Below are 27,036 nucleotides of genomic sequence, written 5' to 3'. Positions count from 1 at the left end.
TATGCTTTGTGAAAACACTTTCTTTGTAAACTAAACAAACCTTTTACATTAAACTGCATTTTCCTGTTTCATACAGTAAATTTGCTCTACTCTTTATTCCTTGTTTTACACTGACTTCTGCATGTAATAACTTCCAATTATTCTCCACGGAGCTACAGTATCCAGCTGCCTATACAATTATGTGTTCTCAGTGCTCACATGCATTACTTGTCAGCAGATTCATGCTGTGCTCACCATCAGCTTGAGTCCTTAACAGGCTTCTTGCTACAATGCATGTGTTTCAGAGAAAACTGTTTCAGGGCTTATTCAGACGACCGTATATTGGCTGCGTTTTCACACCCGGCCGATATACGGTGTCCTTGTCTGCAGGGGGAGGAGCCTGGAAGATCCAGGAGCAGGAACTGAGCTTCCGCCCCTTGCCACTATTTGCAATAGGAGGGGGCGAGATGGGGCGGAGCTAAGTAACGCCGCTTAGCCCCGCCCCGTCCTGCCCCTCCCATTGCAAATAGTGGCGAGGGGCGGGAGCTCAGTTCCTGCTCCTGACTCTTCCACCCCCCCCTCCCCCTGCAGACAAGGACACCGTATATCGGCTCGGCGTGAAAACGCAGCCGATATACGGTCGTCTAAATAAGCCCTTAGGGTGTGTTCACATGTTGCTGATTTTCTGCTGAGTTCACTGCGGAATGAGAGCTGAAATTCTACAGCAAAGTAGAATGTAAGTGAATGGCTTTTGTTTTTAAAAAAAATCATTTGTTTAGAGTAGAAAAATCTGCACTGCAAAAATGTCATCCTGCGGATTTTCCAATATGCAGCATGCCCCATGTATGGCGGAAATGTTGTGGGTTTTCACTGCGTAAGGCCTCCTGTTCACAGGCCCGTACGGTTTCCCCGTGCATAATTCTGCAGCGGATTCCACCCGGCCCACAGACATAAGGCCAGAAAATAGAGTATACTCACCTGTCCGGACACTGCGGGGCTCTCCTCCGTCACGGATATGGATCTTCTTTTGGCCGGCTGATATGCTTGGGACGCTGGCGGCGTGCCGTGCGCATGCGCCGTCTTTCTTTTTTCTTTAAACTCCTGCTTTCCCACAACACGGATGCAGTGTCAGCTGTGTCTGTGGCAGATGGCTTCCATTGACTTCAGTGGAAGTTATCCGTGCGGGAAAACCACACAAAATGTAGCATGCTGCGGGTGTTTTCCTGCGCATGCGATCCCTGTGCTGGGGAAAAATGACATTGTCATTGACACAGGTATTTAATTACCTGTGAGTGCCCAATAATTCCCTGTGGGCGCAGATCACGCGTGCGGGAGGCATATTATTATATTCCACAAGACTTCTGCTCGATTCGCAACCTGATTGGTTGGCTGATTCACAGTGATTGCTCGTTTGGTGAATCAGCCAACCCAAACAACCAATCAGGTTGCGAATTGAGCAGGAGTCTTGTGGAATACGTTAATATGCGTACGGGAGACCTGCACGGTTTTTAAAATTCTCTTTTCCCATGGACATTGGGCCTTAATTATTTCTTTTCTCTATTATGTGTGATCATACCCTTAGGCAGCTTTCACACCTGTTGGGGTCAGTCAAGGTTTCAGTCTCTCTGTTCCTGTTTTTGAAGGAGAAAAACTTGAAAAAAACAAACTGATCTTTTTTTTTTCTTTAATCAGTGGCTTGTAAAAAAAAAAAAAACTGTCGGCCAATCATAGCCAACGCTCAATCATTCACAGTCATTCAGTAAATGACATCACTGAATGGCTGTGATTGGTTCATCGAGCGCCACTGGCTGAGCCAATCCCAACACTCGCTTGCTGGAGGCGGGGTATTCAAAGCCCCATCACCAGAAAGAGTGCTGTGCCAACGCTGAGAACGCGGCAGCGTCGGAGACCAGCACGAGGGACCCAGATGCCGCGGGCCAGGTGAGCATAATACCCACCCCTTCCCGAAAATAAGACACTGCCTCTTTTGGGGCAAAAATTAATATAAGAGTGTTTTACTTTTGCAGAAACACAGTAAATGTGATATTATGCAAGAGTGGTAAAGAATTAAAACAAAAAAAAATCTGTATAAACTTGGATAACAGTAATAGTGCTGATCCAGATAAGAACACTATCATGTTATTCTTACTGAATGGTAGATGACGTAAAAATAAAATCCAAAAACAATGGAAAAATTCCTGGACATTTTTTTGCCATCTCCACCAAAAAAACAAAAGTAATAAAAGTTCTACAACACATTATATGTACCCCAGAGTGGTGAAATAAAAAAAAAAAAAAAAAAAAAAAAAAAATCGCTTGGCCCAAAAAAACAAGCCCTCGTACAGCTATATCAACAAGTTATGGCTCTTGCAATCGCTTGGTCCTTAAACCAAAAATTAGGCTTCTCATAAAGGGGTTAAAATCCATCTGGCACAAATGCTTACGCATTTCAGACAGTTCATGCGTCTTTACTGAAATGATTAAGGATGCAGGAAGCACCTGAAGCACCTAAGTGTTTGGTATAATAAGCCTTGGAGCACATTCTACCTTCTCTCCCTTAGGCTGCATTAAACTGGTTTTCGGCATCTGCCCCTAACACTGTACTGAATGATCCACGTGCCGCATAATCCAGTATGTTTTTAGTTTTGTTTCCAAAAAATGACGACAAAAGTGTCACTAATAATTCTGCATTTATTTAGGAAATGTTTTGCACATATTTATAGTCCAACTCCAAAAAACATCTCCCTGAATTACAAACATCAACGAGATTTCGTACTACTGTATACCACAGCAAGGAAAGTGGTGCATGAGACCAGACATAAGGCAAATCATCCTGAGGGGTACGTTGCATGAAGCGGCAGAATCCTACCCTGCTATGCACATAATCTTCAGTGTTGCTTTCTTCTGAAGGAACAGCCTGGAAACAGAGAATGTTGTGTTAATGTTGCACTGTTTAAATCTTACAAGATTGAGCAACATCTGTATAATGGATAGGGGATAACTTGCTGAAATGGGAATACCCCTTTAAGAGGGAGGCTATCATTTTTCAGAACCTCAATCTGGACCTGGACTCACATGAGTGTATTAGGCCTCATGTCCACGGGCGGGGCGGGGCGGGTTCCGTGGGTGGGAGAACCGCCGCAGGATCCCACCCTGCTCGCAGCATGAGGACATTACTTACTAGTGCAGATGTGTGCGGGTTGTCCATCATCTCCTCCATGGATGTTAAGTTTATTATATGTATCATTAAAGGGCTTGTGTCAAAATAGAATAGGTGATTAAAGTCTGTTCAGTGGGGGTCTACCAAGAGCCCACCACTGATCCCGAGAAGAGATTCTTGTACCCCATCCTTACTGCAAGCTCAATGCGCCCTCTGGATGGAGGAGGAGATTGAATGGAGCAGCTGTTGTATGTGTGACACCACTCATTTTCACCACTCATTTTCAATAGGACTGCCAAACACCGAAGCGCTTGCACTATTTCTATGAGCCCCACTGAATTAAATGAAGCAGCGGCACCGTTTATGTAGGGCTGGCTCTCCACTCAATCGGACATCACTGCGAAAAAGTGCAGCAGCACGCCAGTGACAGGAAGAAGTCGAGCCAGAACCCCCATTCTTGGTATTAGTGGGGGTCTCATCGGTGAGATCCCCACTGATCAGACGTTTAGCTTCTATTCCATGGATGTAGGCTAAAAAAATCGTTTTTGGTGCACCTGCTGTAAGATTGTGGAGATACCATATAAGTGCGGTGTGTTTTGTTTTATAGAAAAAGTGTTTTGTTTTTTATACTTTGCACATTTTATAAAGAATGAAAAAAATAAAATGTCACTGCGCTCCATACCACTACCAAGGCATTACTGCCCGTCAGTAACAAACTAGAAGTCATAGTTAGGGCATGCCTGGGGATCCCTGTTAGCCCCTCGGTCAGTAGAGCACTGATGGGGTGACAAAGAAAGCCCCCTCATTCTAAACACCTAGATGCCGCGGTTGCTATTGAACGTGACATCTAAGGTATTAAACAGGTAGAATCAGAGTCTACTGCAGTCGGCACACCGAGACTTGCACAGACATTGAACATAAATGTACACCCATTTGAAAGAAGTGTTAAAATGGACATGGTAAAAAAAGCAGCTTATTAACGCAGACATTACCTTCCGTAAGCCTTGCTTTTCCACCCGTGGGCTGACACAGAACTGTAGAACAACCTACACAAAGGACAACTGTTTGTGCATGGCTGAAAACTGTAGTGATCTTATAGCAGCCTGAAAAGAGAAGCACAAATAAAGATTACAGATGGGTCATATTGGCCACATGAACTGCGTCGCTCACACCGCGGACATCTGCTGGATCATCCTGTGTTGCTTTTTTGAATTGTCAAATTGATTACTTGAAAGTTGTTGGACGGGCGACATAAGTCAGGCCCTCTGATAGTGATTACTATCTGCTAGAGCAATACCTAAGTGTAAAGGCAACCTCTTGTTCTTCTGTACGACGGACCTCACTGACATAACGTGGTGGTAACTTTCCTTCACTTATAACAAAATCTGCAACCCTCCGATGCAGATATAAACAGCCTTAGGCCGCCTTCACACAGGCGTCAAAATCGCGCTAGATTTGTGCATTGCAAGATGCACAAATCTCAACTACATTCTTTTGAATGGGGTCATACAGATGAGCGAGGTTTTACTGCATGGCACTGCGATGTGATGTGGAAACAAACCGCAGCATGTTCTATCTTTCTGCGTACTCTCGCATCACAGCGCCCGTAGCTTTCATCGGGCTCGGTGGCAGGATTGCGAGTTCTTCCATTGGAAAGCAATGGGAGAAACTCCACGATCCTCCTGCTGTGGATGACAGCCGTGGCGCTAAAACCGAAACAAAAGAAAACCATAGCTTCCATTTTTATTAAAGGAGCCAAATGGAAACTTTTCAGTTCTGTCACCCATTGACTAATTAAAAAAGCGTCCTTTCACTTTGCTTTCCTTTTTTTTCATAGAAACAATAGTACAGCAGTCTATAGAATTCAAGGGGCAAACTGGGCTGAACTGAAGCACTTCAGTTCCCACTGAAACCAATGGGAACTTAAATGGAACCATTGTTTTCAGTCTGGTTGGAACTGCTAATGGAAAATAAAAGAACAGATGTACACAGCCCTTACAGGTTCTTGAACCCCATGCATTGTGGCGTACACACATACTGCAGTCATTAATTTGGCATAATTTCTGCAAAATCACAGCAAAAGCAAATTTAACAAAATCAATCTGACTGCAATGTGTTATCACTTATCACACATCATCAACGTATACATATCACATGCCATGGTGCAATTTCATGGAGAATTGCATCTCATCACATCACATGAGAAGTCGCTGTGGAGCCCCAGCCTTAAAAGGGTTGTGCCAAGATTTTAAGTTATCCCCTATACACAGGACAGGAGAAAAGTACGTCTGATTGGTGTGGGTCTGACCACTAGGACCCCCACCAATCATGAGACTGTGGCAGTCAAGCATTCATTTCTTAATCTTACGGCCCTTTTACACGCAACGATTATCGCTAAAACGGTCACACACCTGAACGAACTGACGACATTTTTGCATAAACTTACACGTACAGATAATGGCTTTTAATCCTCTCCATTTCCAAGTAAACTCAGTAGAAGTTGTTTGCTCAGGTTGGCGTGTGTTTATGCGAGGGATTATCTGGCCAGCAGATTCCATTGTTTTCTCCTGGCAGGAGTAAACAATGTACTCATTATGTATGCAAGGCAAACACAATGAGTACATTCAAGTTGGCAAGCCGCTCAAAAGACTGAACGAATTCCATTCAAATTGAATGTCTTTTGAGTAGTCAAAGGATGTTTTTATGCAGGCTAAAAACCAGCGCTGAACGACAATTGAATGAATAGTACACGACTGCCTGTGTTTACATGTAACGATTATCGCTCACTTTCAGTCGTTTGAACGAATTTTGATCGATGATCGTTGTGTGCAAAAGGGCCTTAAACTTACCCCCTATCCTGTGAGTAGAGGATAATGTTAGATCTAGGGATAACCCCTTTAAAGGGAACATGTCACCTTACCATTAACTTACAGTGCTGTTAGGTGAGGTGACAAGGGGCTGGGTGATATATATTTTATACTCACCCGCTCCCTGCATCCTGCTGCTGAAAACTGTGCTGTGCATAAAAATGTGACTCTTAGGGCTTATTCACATGGGTGAGAATCCTGCATGAGTTTTGTGCTTTGCGAGACGCACAAATATGCACTCCATTCTTTTGGATGGGCTTATTCACACAAGCTATTTTTTCCTTTGCAGCAATGGTACAAGGATAGAAATCGCAACATGTCTATCTTTGGGCGTCCCCGCGGAACGCCTCACTCATTGTTTCCAATGGGATCTTAAAAGGCTTCACATGGTACTCGCATGCCGTGTGATGTGCATGCGAGTGTGGGGTTTCCCATTGAAATCAATGGTAAACACTTGCGATCCTCTGACATGCGTGAAACATGCGGCTGAGGATCGCAATTTCACAGAAGTGATGCGAGGCATTTTTTTGAATGACAAAACGCCTCGCATTAGTGTGAAAAAATGGCAATCTCGATATCGGGCTGGTTTTCTGAGCCTGATATCACTCTTGCCCGTGTGAATGTAGCCTTAGAGTATGTTCACATATACGAGAAAAAGCTGGAAATTCTGCTGCAAAAGCACCAGCATTTCCGCATCAAAAACGGAGTCAAAATCCACATGAATGGATCTGCAGCTGATTTCAGACCATGTAGTGCTCCTCTCACCTCCCAAATAGTGGTATTGCGGTGTTCCTGTGATGCGCAGTCATGTGATGCCACTTTCGCATCACATGACAGGCGTCGGGGCTCAGTTCCCGGTGTGTGTGCTGGACTGTGGGTAGCAGCAGTATTGGAAGGTGAGCAGTGCTGCACAGCATGAAATCTGTTGTGGATCCACAGCAGATTTTGACGTGGAAAATCCACAGCATTTCCGCTATGTGTGAACATACCCTAGACTACTATGCTCTAGAACAGACCTGTACGGCAGATCGCATGCACGGGACTCTTGAAAAGTAGTCGATTTTATATGTGCAGCACAAACTTCAGCAGCAGGCACTATGGGATCCAGGGAGCGGGCGAGTATAAAATATACATCACCCGGCTCCCTGTCACCTCCCATAGCAGCACCATACCTAAGTTTATGGTGCTTTAGCCTGGTGACAGGTTCCCTTTAACCTTAAGGACCAGGTTGTTTTGTACCTTAAAGGAGATGTCCCGCGCCGAAACGGGGTTTTTTTTTTTTAACCCCCCCCCCCGTTCGGCGCGAGACAACCCCGATGCAGGGGTTAAAAAAACCACCCGCACAGCGCTTACCTGAATCCCGGCGGTCCGGCGTCTTCATACTCACCTGCTGAAGATGGCCGCCGGGATCCTCTGTCTTCATGGACCGCAGGGCTTCTGTGCGGTCCATTGCCGATTCCAGCCTCCTGATTGGCTGGAATCGGCACGTGACGGGGCGGAGCTACACGGAGCCCCATAGAGAAGAGGAGAAGACCCGGACTGCGCAAGCGCGGCTAATTTGGCCATCGGAGGGCGAAAATTAGTCGGCACCATGGAGACGAGGACGCCAGCAACGGAGCAGGTAAGTATAAAACTTTTTATAACTTCTGTATGGCTCATAATTAATGCACAATGTACATTACAAAGTGCATTATTATGGCCATGCAGAAGTGTATAGACCCACTTGCTGCCTCGGGACAACCCCTTTAAGGACCAGACACTTTTTAGTGATTTTACCCATGTGGCGGTTTTACTGCTCTATTTTTTTTCCTTTAGCTACCAAAATAATTTTTGCTGCGTTTTTTTTTCCGTGACAAATAGGGCTATTTTTTTCACTGACTTTTTTTTTCCATTTTTTAGTTTTATTGGGGGTAAAAAGCTAAAAAAAATGATTTTTTTAACATAGTTTTTTTTTAAATTATTTTGATATTTACACTAAAATAAAGTATGGGAATGGGTTCCTCTATTTGTTTCGGATGTTTTGATATATAGTATGCATGGTTTTGGTTTACAGGGCACATACGGCGACGGTTTTTGTTGGCGTCTGCTTTGGGTTATTTTTTTTTCTTATGTATATATTGTTGTTTTATTCTGTAATTTTATTTTAGTGATGTATGTACCATATATACTCGAGTATTATCCAACCCGAGTATAAGCCGAAACAAAAAGTTTTACCAAAAAAATTGGGAAAACCTATTGACTCGAGTATAAGCCGAGCTATACTCGAGTATATACTAGGTAAAAAAAACCCTCCATACTCACCTCCCAGCCGGTGTCTGTGTCTGTGCGGCAAGCTCCTTGAATTCTCCCTGCTGTCATCCCCCGCCGTCCTCTCTGCTTGGTTCTGTCAGTGCTGTGGAAGTAAGCGCTGTGATTGGATTGATTGCCAGCCAATCACAGCTGGCGCTCGATCCAATCACAGTGCTTACTTACACAACACTGACGGCGGGGGGATTTGAAAGCCGAGCAGGGAGATGACAGCGGGGAGAATTCTAAAGCAGCTTGATTGGCTGTGAATGATCGAGAACTGGCTGTGATTGGCTGACGCTCGATCCAATCACAGCTCTTACTTACACAGCGCTGACAGTGGGGGATGACAGAGCCAAGCAAAGAGGACAGCGGGGGATGACAGCGGAGAGAATTCAAGCAGCCTGCTGCAACGCCGCCGGAGACACAGACACCGGCTGGAAGGTGAGTGTGGAGGGTTTTTTAAAGCCTTCCCTGACTCGAGTATAAGCCGAGGGGGGCTTTTTCAGCACAAAAAAATGTGCTGAAAAACTAGGCTTATACTCGAGTATATACAGTAATTGTGCTTTTTACTATCTATGTCCTCCATGACATCATGTAAGACCTCTGGGGGACATTCAATTTTTTTTTCTTTATTTGACAATTTCCCACTGTAGCTGGGCAGTCCATAGGAGCCCGTTACAGGGGAAAGCAACCCCTGTAGTGAGATTAGTCACTTGCAGAGCTGCCAGGGTGTAGTTTGACCCTCCAGCTCTGCAGTAGCAGGGAATCCCAGGTCACATGACCCCCCGAGGCTCCCGTAGTGAAAGTACAAGTTACATTCACTTTCCCCACTCAGTGCTCATTGAGCACTGTATATCGGGGAAGCAGAAGGCAGAAAGGGTTAAAAACGTTATCAGCTGTCACTAACAGCTGATAACCTGTTCCTGCCTCTGATTGATTGCAGAGACAGGAGGCTTAAAGCACCGCCGTAATTTTACTGTGGCTGGTCCTAAACGGGTTAAAGATGGCTGTGTACCTGACCTTGGATACCTCCAGTGGGACCAATGAAATGAATGGAGCAAAGGTGTGCATGTGTGACACTCCGGACCCCCCACCAATAATCTGCTTTCGTGGGATAACCCCTCTTGTGACGGGTGTTGGTTTACTTTGTCACTAATTAGCTCTCCTTACCTGGGCATTTCACGTCCATGAAGTAGGAGTTAGGGCTCTGGACTAACCTCTTCTTCTTATTCCTAGTCCTCTCCTCATCAGAGGAAGGATGGAGCAAATCCTTTGCCAACTGAAAGAAATCCACAATTCACAAATAAATGTCATGGCTGAGAAGGGTTAATCAGATGCAGGCTGTAAGGTACGGGACATGCAGAGAACAGAGCTCTTCTTACCATGCTGCCTGCTGGAAGACACGGTGCCAGCTATAGCGCGGCTGCCTGGGAATATACTGCAGGCGCAGCTAACTGCTCACTGACTATACAGAGAGCGGAGACATGTACGGACATGTACCCAGCACTCCAACCACTGCTCTGCCAGCTGCAGTAGGGGAATTAAAGGGCCACGTCCGGATTTTTAAAACAGTTCTTTCATTATGTAAATATCCCCCAGGATATAGAAGTGAGCTAGTGTTATCTTGGTTAGTTATTTCTTTCTGTCCAACTCTCCCAGAGTTCTGTTTTTTATCAGATGATCATGTGATCTCAGCTCTGACCAGCTCAGATGTCCTTAGAACTCAATCGGGTGTATGAGTCCCACGCGTAATAAGCGGTGCTAAAAGCCCAATGTTTTCTTTTGGGCCATCTATACCTGCATTTTTTCCACACGTGTAAAAAAAAAACCACAGTATGTCCTATTTTGGTGCTTAATGTGCGCCAATATAGGCTATGAGGATTTAACATACACAGTAAATACACATATCCATGTGTATTTGATGTGTGTACTGCGAGTGAAGAATACGTGCCTAATACACAGCCCCCATACGCCCGTGTAAGTAAGCCCTTTTGGGTTATTTGTTCTCAAGTTGTCAGTTTCACAGTCCTTGTGATGCTGTTAGGTCTCATTCACATCACAGTTAGCAGGATTTCATTCTCCTACTCCAGGCAGCAGGGATAGAAAAATGTGCTGTCGCTGGAGTGGCCCTTTAAGCTGTGTGTTTAATCATTACTGAATGACTCATGTGGAATTACCACTGGGAAACTGCCAGACTGGTTTCATAGTAAGGCTGGGTTCACAAGGGACAGATTTACCACGGAAATTCCATGCAGAATTTCTGTGCAGCAATAATCCCGGAAATAGCCAGCAAAATCTCGTCCACACAGGGCAGCCAATCCGTCACAGCAAAGCTGGGCAGAACCGGCAAAGCGGCGCGGAATTGATAGCCGCAGCATGTCAATTTTTTTTCCGTTGCGGCCTCACTCCTCTCTTTGGAGAGAGAAAGCCTCAATGGAATGCCAGCGGCCGAACCGCACCGAAATCCGCAGCAAAATAACACAGAAATCTCCCGGCTTTCTGGTGCGGCCAAGCAACAACATTTCCGCGGCAAACCCTTCCCATGTGAACCCAGCCTAAGGCTGTATTCAGATGGGGCAGTTAACACCTGACAAACATCATGCACTTTTGTGGCAGTTTTCAATGCATTTGCAGGGAAAAAAATGCTTCTAAAACTGCATTATATCACGGCAAAACTAAGTGCAGTTTTTAAGGGGGTTATACTACAAATACAAGTTATAGGATAGGGGATAACTTGCTGATTGGTGAGGATCTCACCACTGGGACCCCCACTGATCTCAAGAAGGGGACTCCCATGTCCCGGTCTGCCTGTCACTGCTGGGGTCATTTCTACTCCAGCAATGACATCATTGGAGTGCTGGCCGAGCACGCACAGTCGGTGCTCCATTCATTTCAATGTGGCTGACAAAAATAGCCAAGAGGGTGCCGCTTAGTCATAGTCCCGTTGAAAGTGAATGAAACAGTAGAGCGCTTGTGCAACCAACACTCCATTCAGTCTCCTCCTCACCGCAGGGGTGCTGCAAACTCGCACTGAGGAGAACTGGGGACACGGGACCCCCATTCTTGAGATTGATAGGGGTCTCAGAGGTGATATCCCCACCGATTAGCTATTCATTCCCTATCTTGCGTATGGGGGGATAACTTGTAATTATGGTACAACCCCTTTCGTGTGGTTTTAACCACATCCCAACCTCCCTGTCTGCATACAGAGGGCCCTCAAAAATGATTTCAGGGACTTAGGGTCCAAGCTCAGGGCGCGGACCTCCAGGGTAGTTTTCTCGGAAATACTACCTGTACCTAAAGCCACACTAGAAAGGCTGCAGGACCTTAGGGAGGTAAACAAGTGGCTCCGGAGTTGGTGCAAGAAGGAGGGATTTGGGTTCCTGGAGAACTGGGCTGACTTTGCGGTCGGCTACAGGCTCTACCGTAGGGACGGGCTGCATCTAAATGGGGAGGGTGCAGCTGTGCTGGGGGAAAAGATGGCTAGAAGGCTGGAGGAGTGTTTAAACTAGGGACTGGGGGGGAGGGTAAAATGAGAAATAGTGGGGTAGCCAGTGTAATTAGCGATCTGGGTCCAAGCAAAGGGAATGGGGGACGAGCAGGGGGTGGGGTTAGTACAGTTAGAACTGATAGATCAGCCATAAGTACGAATAGCAACAAAACAAATTTAAAAAACAAAAAAAATGAAATAAATTGTATGATCACGAATGCACGAAGTGTGATCGGTAAAGTGGGCGAGCTTGAAGCAAGAATGACTGATGAAAGTTATGATATGGTCGGAATTACTGAAACATGGCTTGATGATAAGTGCGATTGGGCGGTGAATTTGCAGGGGTACAATCTCTTCAGAAGAGACCGAAGGAACCAGAAAGGGGGAGGGGTATGTCTGTACGTCAAATCGAACTTGAAGCCGAGGCTACGGGAGGATATAGGGGTAGGAGACGAACAGGTGGAATCTCTGTGGGTAGAAATACAGGGAGGAAAAAATAACAAAATCCTGATAGGGGTCTTCTATCGACCACCAAAAGCAACAGAAGAAACTGAAGACTTACTACTAAGGCAGATAGAAGAGGTGTCAAAACGAAACGAAGTAATTATCATGGGGGACTTTAATTACCCAGATATAACATGGGAGAACGAAACCTGCAAATCTCACAGGGGTGATAAGTTCTTGAGAGTAATTAAAGACAATTACCTGAACCAACTTGTGCAGGAACCAACAAGAGGGAGAGCCATTCTGGACCTAGTGCTAACTAACAAACCGGAACGTATAAAGGGGGTGCAGGTTGAGGGGCACTTGGGGAACAGCGACCACAATATAATCAACTTCCAGCTGTCAATCAATAGGAAGCCTTATCAGGGAGTGACAAAGAAACTAAACTTTAGTAAAGCAAAATTTGATGAGCTTAGAACTACTATCGGTAACATTAATTGGGACAACATCCTCAAAAATATCAGTACGGAGGAAAAATGGGAAAAGTTCAAAAGGATCCTAATCGCCTCATGTGAGCAGTCCATTCCCTTTAAAAATAAAAGAAACTCAGCTAAAAGGAAACCAATGTGGCTCGACAAGACGGTACGAGGGGCAATAAACGAAAAGAAGAAAGCGTTCAAACTACTAAAGCAACAAGGCAGCGAAGAAGCGCTAAAATCATACAGGGAAAAAAACAAAATATGCAAAGATACGATTAAAACTGCCAAGGAGGAAGCGGAAAGACGGATCGCAAAAGAGAGCAGAAACAACCCGAAGCTATTTTTCAACTACATAAACAGCAAAAGGATTTGCAGGGAGAGCGCTGGCCCTTTAAAAAACAATGCAGGAGAAATCATTGATGATGACGAAGGGAAAGCAAATCTAATAAACAGTTTCTTCTCAAGTGTGTTCACCAAAGAAAAGGAAATGCCACACGAGATGCAGGGGAATAAAACGAACTCCTCACAAAATATCTCATACCTAACGCAGGAGGAGGTGCGGAAGCGTCTAAAGAAAACTAAGATTGATAAATCACCGGGCCCAGATGGATTACACCCAAGGATACTAAAGGAACTAAGTGACGAGATAGCTAGGCCGCTATACCTAATATTTCTAGACACTATCAAGACCGGAGTAGTACCATTGGACTGGCGCATTGCCAACGTGGTTCCAATTTACAAAAAAGGGAGCAAAAGTGAGCCTGGTAACTACAGGCCAGTAAGTCTCACTTCAGTAACGGGAAAAATTTTCGAGGGGATTCTGAGAGACGCCATCGATGAGTACCTCAAGGAGATTAAGGGAATAACTCCTCACCAGCATGGATTCATGAAGGGTCGCTCATGTCAGACAAATCTGATCAGTTTCTACGATGAAGTAAGCTCTAAGCTGGACCAGGGAGAATCTATTGATCTTGTATATCTGGACTTCTCTAAAGCCTTTGACACCGTGCCACATAATAGGCTAATATACAAAATGAGGCAGCTCGGACTGGGCGAAAACGTGTGTAAGTGGGTAAAAAATTGGCTCAACGATAGAAAGCAGAGGGTGGTAATAAATGGTTCGTACTCTGATTGGACCACAGTCGCTAGCGGGGTGCCACAGGGTTCAGTATTAGGCCCCACTCTGTTCAACATATTTATCAATGACCTGATAGAGGGGCTGCACAGCAAAATATCAATATTTGCAGATGACACAAAATTATACAATATAATTAATGCAACGGAGGACAATGTGCGGCTACAAACAGACCTGGATAAGCTGGGGGCTTGGGCAGAAAAATGGCAAATGAAGTTCAATGTTGAAAAATGTAAGACTATGCACATGGGCAAGAGGAACGGATGTCACAAATATTCACTTAATGGGGTACCACTAGGGAAAAGTGATATGGAAAAGGATCTGGGGGTATTAGTGGATAATAGACTAAACTGGAGTAACCAATGCCAGTCAGCCGCTGCAAAGGCAAATAAAGTCTTGGGGTGCATCAAAAGAGGTATAGGGGCGAAGGACGAGAACATTATCCTTCCATTATATAAGGCACTTGTCAGACCTCACATGGAATACTGCGTACAATTCTGGACACCGGTGCTCAGGAAAGATGTCACAGTGCTTGAGTGGGTTCAAAGAAGAGCGACTAAACTAATACATGGAATGACGGGACTGGAATACCCAGAGAGGCTGTCCAAATTGGGACTATTTACTCTAGAAAAAAGAAGGTTAAGAGGCGACCAAATAACCATGTATAAGTACATGAGGGGACAACACAAGGATCTCTCCCGTGATCTGTTTACACCCAGGACTGCGACGGTAACAAGAGGACATCCGCTACGATTAGAGGAAAGTAGGTTTCATCACCAACACAGAAAGGGGTTCTTTACTGTAAGAGCAGTTAGACTGTGGAACTCTCTACCGGAGGAAGTGGTGATGGCAAAATCCATAGAGGAGTTTAAAAGGGGACTTGATGTCTTTCTGAAGAAGGATATTACAGGATATAAATTTTAGGTTAAGTGTCAATCCTGGTATATAGGCAGGTAGGAACTATTAGGGGTTGATCCAGGGAACAGTCTGATTGCCATTAGGGAGTCGGGAAGGAATTTTTTCCCCAAAAGGGCTAATTGACTTCTGGCCTTGGGGTTTTTTGCCTTCCCCTGGATCAACACAGTAGGATAGACAGGCTGGACTAGATGGACAATGTCTTCATTCGGCCTTACATACTATGTTACTATGTTACACCTCAAAGGGGTTTTGTCATTAGAAAAAAATAAATCAATACTTACCTATTCCTTCTCCTGGCTCCTCCAGTCCCTCGGGTCACCTCACCTCCAGCCAGCTGGATCCTCCTCTTCCTGTAGGTCTCCTTCCTGCAGGTCAGTGTACCCAGTCACTAGTGAAGTAGCATTCACTGCCTAGCATGGAATGCCGAATCCTAATCCTATTGCCGAGACTGTGCCGTGAGTGTTTGAACACTATTGCAGAGAGCGCGCATGTACAGTCTCAGCAATAGCTCGGCCCTCCCTGCTAGGCTGTGAACACTACGTCACTAGTACATTGACCTAAAGGAAGGAGACTGCCAAGACACTTTGTCACAGGAAGATGAATCGGACGGCTTTTTGTGAGGTGACCCAGGGGACCGCAGGAAACAGGAGAAGATGCTGTAAGAAGACTGATGGGGGAGGAATAGGTAAGTATTGATTTTAAATGTACTTTTTTTAAATGACTAAACCTCTTTAAAGGTTTACATGAAAGTTTTTGACTGCAAACTTTGTATTAATAATAAAACTATGATTTTGCAGTAATTACAAAAATAGAAACCATTAAAAACCATTTACGCTCTTATCCTCTGGCATTTCTCACAAGACTGCAGTCTTTATTAGATCGTACAAGACACTCCCTACTGGTTTTATTACACTAGAATCAGAGACAGTGGGGCAAATTTACTAGTACTGTCTAATAGTGCAAAATTTGACTAGACAGTCTTTTAATGCTGAAAAGTATGAAGATTTGATCCAGCACCAATGTTTTTTTTTTAATCAGTTCTTTATTCAATAGTTCATATTTAAAAATTCTCATGTGCATAGGGATTAAAAAACAAGCTAACGCGTTTCGGCTGTTATACAGCTTTACTCATGTATAACAGCCAAAATGCGTTAGCTTGTTGGATCAAACCTTCATACTTTTCAGCTTTACTCTAGGACTGGTCTCGGGCCTGTAACCATGTACCTGTGGATTATTCTACAAGGACATTTGATCATTCTACGTGAACATCTAACGGTGAGCTGTATCAGTTTTTTTCTTTTTTTTTAGTCCTTTAATGCACCAGACTTTCCAAAATGGTATAGCTGAATGATAAATCTGGCGTATCTTTAAAATGTCTAGTCTTGATTTGTACTACCGCACCTACTAGTTGGCTTAGGGCTCATGTCCATGGGCGGGTTTGATTTGCAGAACCTGCACGGGACACCGGCACAGGAGATCCGCAAATCAAGCCACCCATAGGGAAGCATGGGCGCCCGCAATATAATTTAAGCATGCGGATTTGTTTTGCGGACCTTTTGGCACGAAAAAAAAACCCCGCAGCATGCTCTATTTTTCTGCAGATCCCGCAGGGACGGCTTTCATCGAAGTCAATGGAAGCTGTCCGATCTGCGGCACACCTGCAGCTGTCACTGTAGAAATGCCGCAGATCCACAGGAAAGCAGGACTTTGAAAGAGAAAAACTCCAACTGCGCATGTGCGCCGGAACACATCCGCCGTGCAGAAGAAAGAAGATCCGGCCAGGATGCAAAAGACCCGCACAGACCCGGAACAGGTAAAATAAAGTCCTCGGCCGAGGTGGGATTCTGCTGCACGGATTTCGACCGCCCATGGACATGAGGCTTGTGAGAAAAATTTAAACAAAACTTGACAAAAATGTGGGTACTCAATAGTGTATTTAGCAGACAGACCCTCTTCATGAGTACATAAACTGATAGGAGGTCAGTGTGAGCAAGCAGTACAGAAGGGACATCACACGGTCACTACATGTGACCAGTATATACTTAGTGGGGAAACACGTATGTGGAAAAGGACTTGGGGATTTTAGTTAGCTGTAAGCTTAAAGGGGTGTTCCAGTTGTGAAGTAAATTTTCCAAAATTTCAGATATGGAAAGTGTTTGTCATGTTTCTGCACCGACAGTTATAGGTATACATAATTATCCTGTCCTCCGTTTCTGATGTTTCCCCACATCGCCATTTTCTAAGATGGCCCTTGCTGACATGCAGCTTGTAACTACATTTCACACATCTCCTGCTCTGTACTTCCTCTGCGCTTCCCGACTGAGCCATGCCTTGCTATTGGTCAGCAATCCCAGGAGTGAACAGAAAAAAAAGACATCCCTGTTGTTCTTACTGAGCATGCCCGACCTGTAGTGCTAGAATGCCTACAGGACGTATCCAGGACAACCGGTGAATAACACTTTTGAAGCGCCAGAAGAAGGTGATGGTTTTTAGAGTTACAGATACAAAATCCAAAGCAGAACCACATTGCTAACTTTAATAACCTTTCATTATCATTTATTTGACAGCAACTTTGTATAACCTGAATACCCCTTTAAAGAGGCTTTCCAGAGAAGCACTACTGTCCTCAAGATAGGTTATCAATAGTTGATGGGCTGGGATTCGCCACTCAGGACCCCGGCCGACAGCTGCCTGACACATGCGTATAGAACAGAAGCTGCTGCTCTGACCAGTTTAGTGGTTGACACTTGTAACTGCAGATACAGCTCACATTGATTTCAATGACAAGCACTGGTCACTACACAGGGGTCGGAGAAACAGTTTCCACTCTGACCCCTGTGTATTGCGGTGCTGACAGCAAGCGCCCGATTAGCTGATCAGCCAATCTGAATGGCAGACCCCAGCCAATCAACTATTGATAAGTTATCAACAGTATTTTCCTGAAAAACTCCTTTAACTTGAGCAACCAGTACCAGGTAGCTGCTGCCAAGGCAGATAGTACTTTAAAAGAGGAATAGGGGCACATGACGAGAATGCTAGAGAAGATCTATAAAACTGCCAAAAATAAAAACTGTCTTTGCCAATAGCAACCAACCACAGAGCATCTTACATTTTTCAAAGGCAGAATGTGAAATGAAAGTTGCTCTGTGATTGGTTGCTATGGACAGCAAAGACAGTTTTCATTTTACACAGTTTTATCAACCCCCCCCCCCCCCCCCCCACTGTTCTTCTGCTTTACCAGTCACTGGTCAGACCACACATAGAATATTGCGTACAGTTTTTGTCAGCGGTACTCAAGAAGGACATATCAGAGCTTGAGCGGGAACAAGGGCGGGAAACTTAAGTAATAAATGGTATGGGCGGACTACAATACCCAGAGAGGTTATCAAAATTGGGGTTATTTAGTTTAGAAAAAAAAGATGCCTGAGGGACGATCTCTCCAATGATCTACTCATATAAGCAGGAATGTGACTATAAGCCCTCTTTCACACGGGCGACACAATATCGCTGCAAGATAATCGCAGCGATATCGCCATTATGTATTGCTACAAAAATCGCACATAGGGCTACAAAGTCGTGCGACTGTGTAGCACCATGTGCAAGGATTTTCAGGGGGATCTTGAAATATAAGCCCTACCATGAATATTAGTCCTAGCTGCATAAAAATAATACAAAAAAATATCACCTTTCAGGCACTGTCAGCTGCCCGCGTGTCTCCCCTGAAGCTCCGGCAGACTTGCTTGAAGTCTTTTGTCAATGCTTCCTGGATTGGAGGTTCAAAATCCCCGCCTCCAGGAGGCACTGGCAGTAATTGGTTCTCGAGCACAGCGGCTCAGCCAATCAGAGCCAGAGCCCGATGAACCAATCACAGCCATTCAATGCAATTGGCTGTGATTGGTTCATCGAGCACTGGCTCTGATTGGCTGAGACGCGGCGCTCGAGAAACAATCACAGCCAGCGCTACTTGGAGGTGGGAAATTTGAACGCCTGACCAGGAAGCGCTGAGAGAAAACTACAAGCATGTGCCAGGGACCTGCAGAGAAGATGCGGCGGTGTGAACAGCGACTGAGGTGATGGGGTTTTTTTTAATGCCGCCAGGGCTTATTTTAGGGCTTTTACAGTAGGAGTTTCTCCTGTAAAAGTTGCATCAAACCATATGAAAAACATGGTTTATGTGATGCAACAGAAAGGAAGGCTCTATAGGGAAACTTGGGCTACAAAACATCGCAAATCGTGGTAATATTTAGCAACCTGCGATTTTTCTTCCTAGCCATGTCACAGGCTACACATACATTCAATTTGTAGCACTGGTGCATCGCGAGAAAATTGTGTGATTTTGTTGCCCCTGTGTGAAACCGGCCTAACAAGGGGGCATCCTCTATGTCTAGGGGAAAGAAGGTTTCCACACCAACATAGAGGGGAGTTCCTTACTGTAAGAGCAGTGAGACTCTCTGCCTGAGGACGTGGTGATGGCGAATTCAATAAGAGTTCAAGAGTGGCCTGGACGACTTTCTTGTTATAATTTATTATGTTACAATCACTGATTACTTCAGAAGGGGTGTTGATCCATGGATTTAGGACGATTATCAGGCACATATGTGCACAACAGTCATCCCAGCGATGATTGCTCAGTGGATGGTGGTAGAGCAGGCTGGAGATCGTTCCAGCTCACCCTCCTCCATTCACAGTTGTAGCAGAACCGCAGTTGTGAGTTACAGCTGCAATCCTGCTCTGGTGAGTGAGGGCTCAGCCCCCGGACGTACTTGCCCACTGCACCATACATGTACAGCGCGTGACGGGAAGGGGTTAAAAGGCCCATCTCAACTAATCTACTTCACTTGCACACAGGCACTTCCTGTATTTATTTCTAAAGATAAAGAATAGCTCAAGGATACTGATAAAAAACCTGTTATCTTTTAAAGTCCAAACTACATTATGGGGCTCAAAGGTGAGGGAACGGGGAGGGACGTTTCATACTCGCTGGGTGCCCTATTACTGGGATGTGACCCTGCAGAGTTGGCTAGTGCTCACCGCATACCTCTTCAGCTGGCTGTGCGCTCTCTAGTAGAGGTAAATGGGAGAGCGTACACACAGCCAGGTGAGAGGGGCACGCATATATCCCTATTCAACAGCACCTCTACTCGAGCCAACCTAAACAACCAATCACCGTGAATCATCCAAACCAAATAACCAATCACTGTGAATCAGCCAACTCAAATAACCAATCAACGTGAATGAGTAAATCTAAACAACCAATCATGTTGCGAATGGTGTGGAGGTGAGGTGAAAAAAGCTAATAAGTGAGGGGCACGTAGTGTGCGCTCGCCAACTTCATGGGGACACAGTGCAGGAACGGGTTGTCCAATGAGTATGAAGCACCACTCCCTGGAATCTCCATTCCTTCACTTTTGAGTGCCATAACTTATGGGACTCAAAGGTGATGACAGGCATGTTCCCTTTACCCCTTGAGTGGCGGGTTTCTTACCACCCTGTCGTACCCACCAGGGCAGGTTTTTTAAATGGGCCAATCATTTAATTTCAACTAATCTTGCAGTTGCGTTCCAACAGCCATAACTTTTTCATTTTTCCATTGACACGGCCATATGAGGGCTTGTTTTTTGCGGGACAAGTTGTACTTTTTGATGACATCATTTTTGGGTATATATAATGTATTGCATAACTTTTGTCAAAAAATTTGTAGGGAGAATAGGAGGGGTAAAAAGAAATCCTGCTATTTGTTTTTTCGATTTCATTTTTACGGCGTTCAGTGTGCAGAATAAATAATGTGATAACATTATTCTCTGAGTCAGTACGATTCCGGCGATACCAAGTTTATATAGCTTATTTATGTTTTGCTATTTTTGTACATTTAAAACATTTTTTTTCTTAAAGGTTTGCTTTTGTGTCGCCACATTCCAAGAGCTGTATTATTTTTTTTTTCCATTTCCAGAGCTCTAGAAGGCCTTGTTTTTTGGGGGATGAACTCCAGTCTTCATTTATCTAATTTTTTGGAACATGTAAAATTTTGATCGCTTTTTCTTCCATTTTTTCTAGGTGGCAAAATTAACAAAATCTGTAATTCTGGCATGTTTTTTATTTTTATTTTTCACTGCATTCTCTGAGCAGTATAAATAATGTATTAAAGTAATTCTACAGGCCGGTACGATTATGCCAGTACCAAATTGTAATAGTTTTTTTCTTTTTCATGACTTTTTCACACTTAAAAAAAAAAAAAGTAATACAAGTTTAAATCACCCTCCTTTTGCCATATCTATAATAAAAAAAATCTAAATCATAAAAGAAAAATACATATTTGGTATCGCCGCATCTGTAAATGTCTGATATATCAAAATAGTGTATTTTTTACCCTGCACGGTGAACGTAGTCAAAAAAAAAAAAAAGAATGCCACAAATGCACTTTTTCAGTCACCCTGTCTCCCAGAAAAAAATGCAATAAAAAGTGATCAAAAAGTCGTATGTATTCCAAAATGGTACCAACATTGACTACAAGATGTCCCGCAAAAAATTAGCCCTTGCTCAAGTACGTCGATGGAAAAATAAAAAAGTTATTGCGCGCAGAAGATGCAGCAGAAAATAATTTTTAAAAAATTAAATGTCTTTGAAAAAAAATACAAGTGCTACAGTAAAAAAAAGTATATACATTTGGTATCGTAGTAATCGTACTGACCCATAGAATAAAGTTATGATGTCGTTTTTGTTGCCGTTTGTGTGCCGTAGAAACATAACGCACTGAAAGATGGTGGAATGTGATTTTTCTTTCATTTTACTCCAGTTAGATTTTTGTAAAAGTTTTTCCGTACATTATTTGGTACTTTAAATGGCACCATTGAAAAATATAACTCATTCCGCAAAAAACAAGCCCTCATACAGCGACGTCGATGGATAAAGAAATGAGTTATGATTTTTCAACGGGGGGAGGAGAAAAAGAAATGGGGAAAGAAGAAAAAAAGGGACCGTGTCATTAAGGGGTTAAATAATGTACTAACTTCCTTCTCTGGGTCATTACGACGCAGGAATACCACATGTGTAATTTTATTTTTAATTTTTTACAAAGTAAAGGGAGACAAGTGTTTTTAATTTTATTTATTTTTTTAAATAACTTTTTCCTTTTTTCTATTTTAGTCCCTTTAGGGGACTTCCACAGAGGCCCATCAGGACCCCCTGAACACATTCCGGGGGTCCCATGGTGACAGCCCTTTACATGCTGCAGTCACATAGACTGCAGCATGTAAAGGGTTAACACAGAAGAGATGAGAGGTTTCCTCTGATCTCTCATGTAAGAGCTGGTGCCTAGCTGTCCTCTGACAGCCAAGCACCATCTCTCCCTGCAACAGAGACCATCGGCTTGCTTCTGACAAGCCGATGGTCTCTATAGCAACCTGTAAACAATGCAGGACATTAGAAGCAGGAGATTGCCGGCATGTCGGCAATATCTTCCTGCTTCTCAATGTCCTGCTGTGTTCTCTGTGGGACTGTGCAGGCAGAGCATCTTCCGGGCTATATCGCTATGAGCAGTGGAGCTCCTCCCGGAAAATTTTCGGGCGTGCCACTCAAGGGGTTAAAGGGAAGCTGTTACCAGGTTTTATCCTAATAAACTAATAGTAGCGAAGCAGTTGGGCAGTATCTATCATTCCCACACTGCTCTTGTGATTGTTCTTAGTAAGAGAAACCAAGTAATCTTGTAGATATGATACCTTTTAATGGCTAACAAAAAATACATGATGTTATAGTGAGCTTTCAAACCTCTCAGGGTTCTTCAGGCATAATGAAATAGATCTGAAGAGGCATGTATGAGGGCTTGTTTTTTGTGGGAGGAGTTGTATTTTTCAATGTTACTATTTAATGTAACATATAGTGTACTGAAAAACTTTTAAAAAGTTCTGAGTGCAGTAAAATAAAAAAAAAACTAACGAAATTCCACTATCTTTCGGTGATTCTGTTTTTTTAAAGCCCACAAACTGTAACAAAAATGACATGCTAACTTTATTCTATGGGTCAGTACTATTACTAAGATACAAAACTTATGTAGTTTTTTTTTTGCTGATATTTCATTTTTCTTTAATTATATTCTGCCGCCATCTGCGCGCAATATCTTTTTTATTTTACTGTCCACATAGTTGTGCGAGGGCCTATTTCTTGTGGGACGTCCTGTAGTTTGCATTAGTACCATTTTGGAATACATACGACTTCTTGATCGCTTTTTATTGCATTTTTTCTTGGAGATAGCATGGGCAAAAAAGCAAAGTTCTGGCGTTAATTTTTTTTTTCGGACGACGTTCACTGTGCGGGGTAAATAATGAATTACTTTGATAGATCGGACTTTTACAGACGCAGCAATACTAAATATGTATTTTTTTTATGATTTTGATTCTTTAGTCTAACCAATGACCTGTAAAAACACAGTTCATTAATTACAACTTACTGGTGGATGATCCGCAGTATTTCCGCCACGTGGAAACATACCCTATATGTTACATAAACCTACCCTTATAGTGTTCAGTCAGCACGTGGTAACAGGGACTGCGAAATAGTTGTGCAATTACTTCTGTTATTCTTGTTATTAAGCAAGGTTAATGATGAGCCGACTGGATTAATTGTATAGGCATATTTCCAAAAAAATACAATATAACGACAATTGGATTACATTATTCCCCATAATTGGAAAACCTTACATGGCAGAAAAAAACTGATATATTTGAATTCAGCGCACTAAAGTTACTATAGGCCGCCTATCTGCGACAAAAAATGTGTTACACAGTGATAATCAGCTTGTTTGAAAATGCCGCTGATTACCTTCTTACATCTTTTACGCAACACAAAAATTCATGGTTGTTGGCAGCACATGTATGGGCAATGGTTCAACCCCTAACAGAATACGAATCGCATATAGACCAGGCAAACGAGCGCCAATCCCATCTAACAAAATGCTCCATGTAAAAGTACTTCAAAATCTGCACCCCAGGCCGGTTTCCTCTGGGTTGTTTTTTCCCACATGGTCTGGTGGAGAAGATTCGTTAAAATCTCACCCACTCTTGGCACTTACAGTAAATCCTGCGGCATGTCCACGCCATATAACTACATCTTTACGAGGCAAAGTTACACCACGGCTTTAGTTGTGGATTTTGCACATAAATCCATGACAAAACCTGCAGTTTTAGCATTCTATTGAATGCTATACAAATTCGCGCCACAATTCATGTTGCATGGATTTTGAAATCTGTGCTGCAGAGAAGCATTGGGCAGCCGCATGTGCTTTGCTCTACTGACTGGGGCTAAAACCATGTACACACCCACAAGAAGACCACAGCGGCCAAGACTAAGCCGTCAGATTCATGCCCCGGGGACGTACTAAGTGTCCGCAAGTAGCCGGCAGATTAGGGCCTTCTTGTTCTCCAGGGTCCTTGACGCATCTGCTATGATACTTGTTTTATGTCATGGCCGGTCAAGAATGTTATTTTTCTAGTACATAGAAGACCTAGAGTATCGGAATATATTATGAAATTGCCCTAGGAATACTCCAGGTTATACAAACACAAATCTAAATGCCAAAGGCACAAAATACCCCTGGGTAATATCCCCTAAATATAATCTAAATACGTTAATATTCAAAAGGACAAAATCAAATATTTAAAATAAAGGGGCAAATGGTGCTAAAGCATAACTTTCAACCCAATACAATCCTGATGCTCCAACTAAATGCTTCCAAACGCACCACTCTTCGCTCCGCGGCACGAATGGGCTGTAACAGCAGGCAAAGAAGAGCCGCTGATTTCAGCACCCGGTGGAGTCTGTGCCACCCAACCGCTGCAGTTCTGGAGTCATAAAGCCCCTCCAGACGGGGGTCTCTAATACAATGGCCAGGCTATGTTCCTAGTAGACTCCCTCACAGATCTTCCTGCGTGGATTCTGCGTGTAACCCCGCGGCGGACCGGCGCTGGATGTGGCCCTGTAAGTATGTGCGCACGGTGGCATACACTGGGAAAATACCACGGAAATTCTGCCTCTTTTTGACCCAGTTTTCGTGCGGATCCACATGTGGAATTTCAAATAGCAAAATCTTGTTTAAGTACAAAGAAGCGACATATCACTGCGTGATGCAGAGGCGCCATTTTCTATGTCAGAATTCTGCCCAACTATTTGCACCAGAAAGCCACAGATTTTGAAGCATTTTTTTAGGCTGGTGGCACACAAACGGGTTGGATTCTACAAGTGAGAGCCTGCAGTGGAATCCAGCTCCGACGGCGTACAGGTATTGCAGATGACTGCGGCGGCACACCGTCGGTCATGCATAGTACAGATTTTTTTATTTTTACTTTTTTTTTTTTTCACGCCATCACTAGGCGTTGACGCTGGGACCCATGATGTATCCGCAATGTCAATTGCAGATGGGCCGTGGGTCAAACAGCTTCCATGACTTTAATATAAGCCGTCTGTGCGGAGCCTGCACAAAAATAGAGCATGCTGCGATTTTTTTTTTTATCTACGCTCGCGGAAATCACAGTTTCCAGGAGTAAGGCTGCCTGTCTACGGGCGATTTTTCGCTGTTTCCCGTGGCGATAATTGGCCGCGGGGAACGCAGTAAACGCTTTCCACAGACTACTATGGAAAGCGCAGCCACCCTGTCCATGAGCAGAGAATCATAGCGATTCTCTGCTCGTACTATTTAAATCGCAGCATGCTGCGATTCCCCGCAGTGAGCCTATCAGATAGTCTCAGTGCTGAGAGCTGTCAGATATCGCTACGCCCGGGGACAGGAGGCCTTAGGCCCCCTGTGCATGTGGCCCCCACACGGGAGATCCGTGCGTCTTACTGCCCATAGGGATGCATTAGCATCCGTAGGGCAGCTAAAAGCGTGCGGATGGGATTTCTTCCTGGCGTGTGGATCGCACTCACGGAAAGAAATTGCAGCATGCTCCATTTTCCTGCGGGTCTGTCGCACTGACGGCCCCCACTGAAGCCTATGGAATCCGTCCGTATCCAGGGCACACCCACAGCTGAATTTCTACTCTGCTGCGGAACCGCAGAAAAGCAGGAATTGAAAAAAAAGAAAGTGTCCCCAACACGCTGTACGCATGCCGCGCACATCCGCCGGGCCAAAGAAAAAAGATCCGGCCGCGACGTAGGGGAGATCCGCAGCGTCCGGACAGGTAAGTAAGGCCTCCTTCCCACGAACGGATTTACGCCGCATAAATTCGCGGCAAAAATCTGCTGCGTTGCCCCCTGCTATTAGGTTCTATTGAACCTAATAGCTCCATGCTCACGATGCGGAATTCCACCGCGGAATTTCGCACCGTGAAATCTCCCGTCCTCACCCGCAGCATGTTCTATTTGCCGCGGGTGTACGCGCTGACGGCTTCCATTGCAGTCAATGGAAGCCGTCCGTTCATGCTATCTCCCGCTGCAACCAGCGGAAGATAGCGTGAAAAAACGCTTCCCCGCCTACCGCCGCGCGTCATATGACGCGGCCGGCACATCACGTGACATGGCCGGCCGCGTCACGTGACGCGGTGGGCGTGTCACATGACGCGACGGCGGTGGGCGGGGAAGCGTCTTCACGCTATCTTCCGCTGGTAAGTATGGGGTCTCTGGGGGGCGCCGTGACGGGCTTCACTGCGGAATATTACGCGGCGGAGCCCGTCACGCTCGTGTGAAGCCGGCCTAATAAGGATTTTCTGGCCTCATGTCTGCAGGATAAGAGGGATCTCAGTGGGATTCTGCATGGACGGTATTTGCTGCGGATCCTCTGTGCGGACGCTGATTGCTGCAAATATCCGTTGCGTGCAGCCGGCCTTCAGCCAGAAGTTACAGCAGAAAATTCCACCGCGATTTCCGCAGTGTGAACGGACTTTACAAGGCAGAGCCCCGCCGTGTACTGAATATGTACTGCGGAAGTGCGGGTCATGCCGCGGACTACATACTGCGGGAGGCCGGCCCCTCCGCCATATGGACTACCGCCCTCTCGTACACACGGGCCGCACAGCTGGCAGCGCCGCGCGCAGACAATCAGCTGCCGGTGTGTGACCGCACCACGTGACCCACCCCATCCCCTGCAGCGCACCCCCCGTAGTAAATACAGATCTGCGCCCCACCACGTGTCACTTACAGGCATGACTGTCTCGTGCGCACCAAGAGCTGTAGAGAATGGAAGGAGGTTTGACGTCAGAAGGTCAGGTGATATTCTCTAGTCACGTGACTAGTAGTTGCGGCGGAGTCTTCGCAGAGCTCCATAGGAAGGTGCGCAGCATGGGGGAACA

The 27,036-nt window shown here is 44.7% G+C and overlaps 1 protein-coding gene across 2 annotated transcripts; it reads right to left on the bottom strand.

Moving 5' to 3' along the window:
* Window positions 1–2,652: 2,652 nt before the first annotated feature.
* RPS27L (ribosomal protein S27 like) lies at window positions 2,653–27,036 on the bottom strand. Of its 2 annotated transcripts, none has more exons than XM_066592302.1 (4): window positions 26,886–27,036; window positions 9,466–9,574; window positions 4,132–4,242; window positions 2,653–2,896 (listed from the first exon to the last, which is right to left on the bottom strand). In XM_066592302.1, the coding sequence occupies exons 1-4, from the start codon at window positions 26,889–26,891 to the stop codon at window positions 2,868–2,870; spliced, it is 255 nt and encodes an 84-aa protein (XP_066448399.1). In that variant the 5' UTR covers window positions 26,892–27,036; the 3' UTR covers window positions 2,653–2,867. The 2 variants fall into 2 exon arrangements, with proteins under 2 accessions (XP_066448399.1, XP_066448400.1); XM_066592303.1 differs by lacking the exon at window positions 26,886–27,036 and adding an exon at window positions 9,678–9,827.

The sequence above is a fragment of the Eleutherodactylus coqui genome, chromosome 2, assembly GCF_035609145.1.
Source record: "Eleutherodactylus coqui strain aEleCoq1 chromosome 2, aEleCoq1.hap1, whole genome shotgun sequence".
In the NCBI taxonomy this organism is placed as follows: Eukaryota; Metazoa; Chordata; class Amphibia; order Anura; family Eleutherodactylidae; genus Eleutherodactylus; species Eleutherodactylus coqui.
This window is presented reverse-complemented; position numbering and strand designations above follow the sequence as displayed.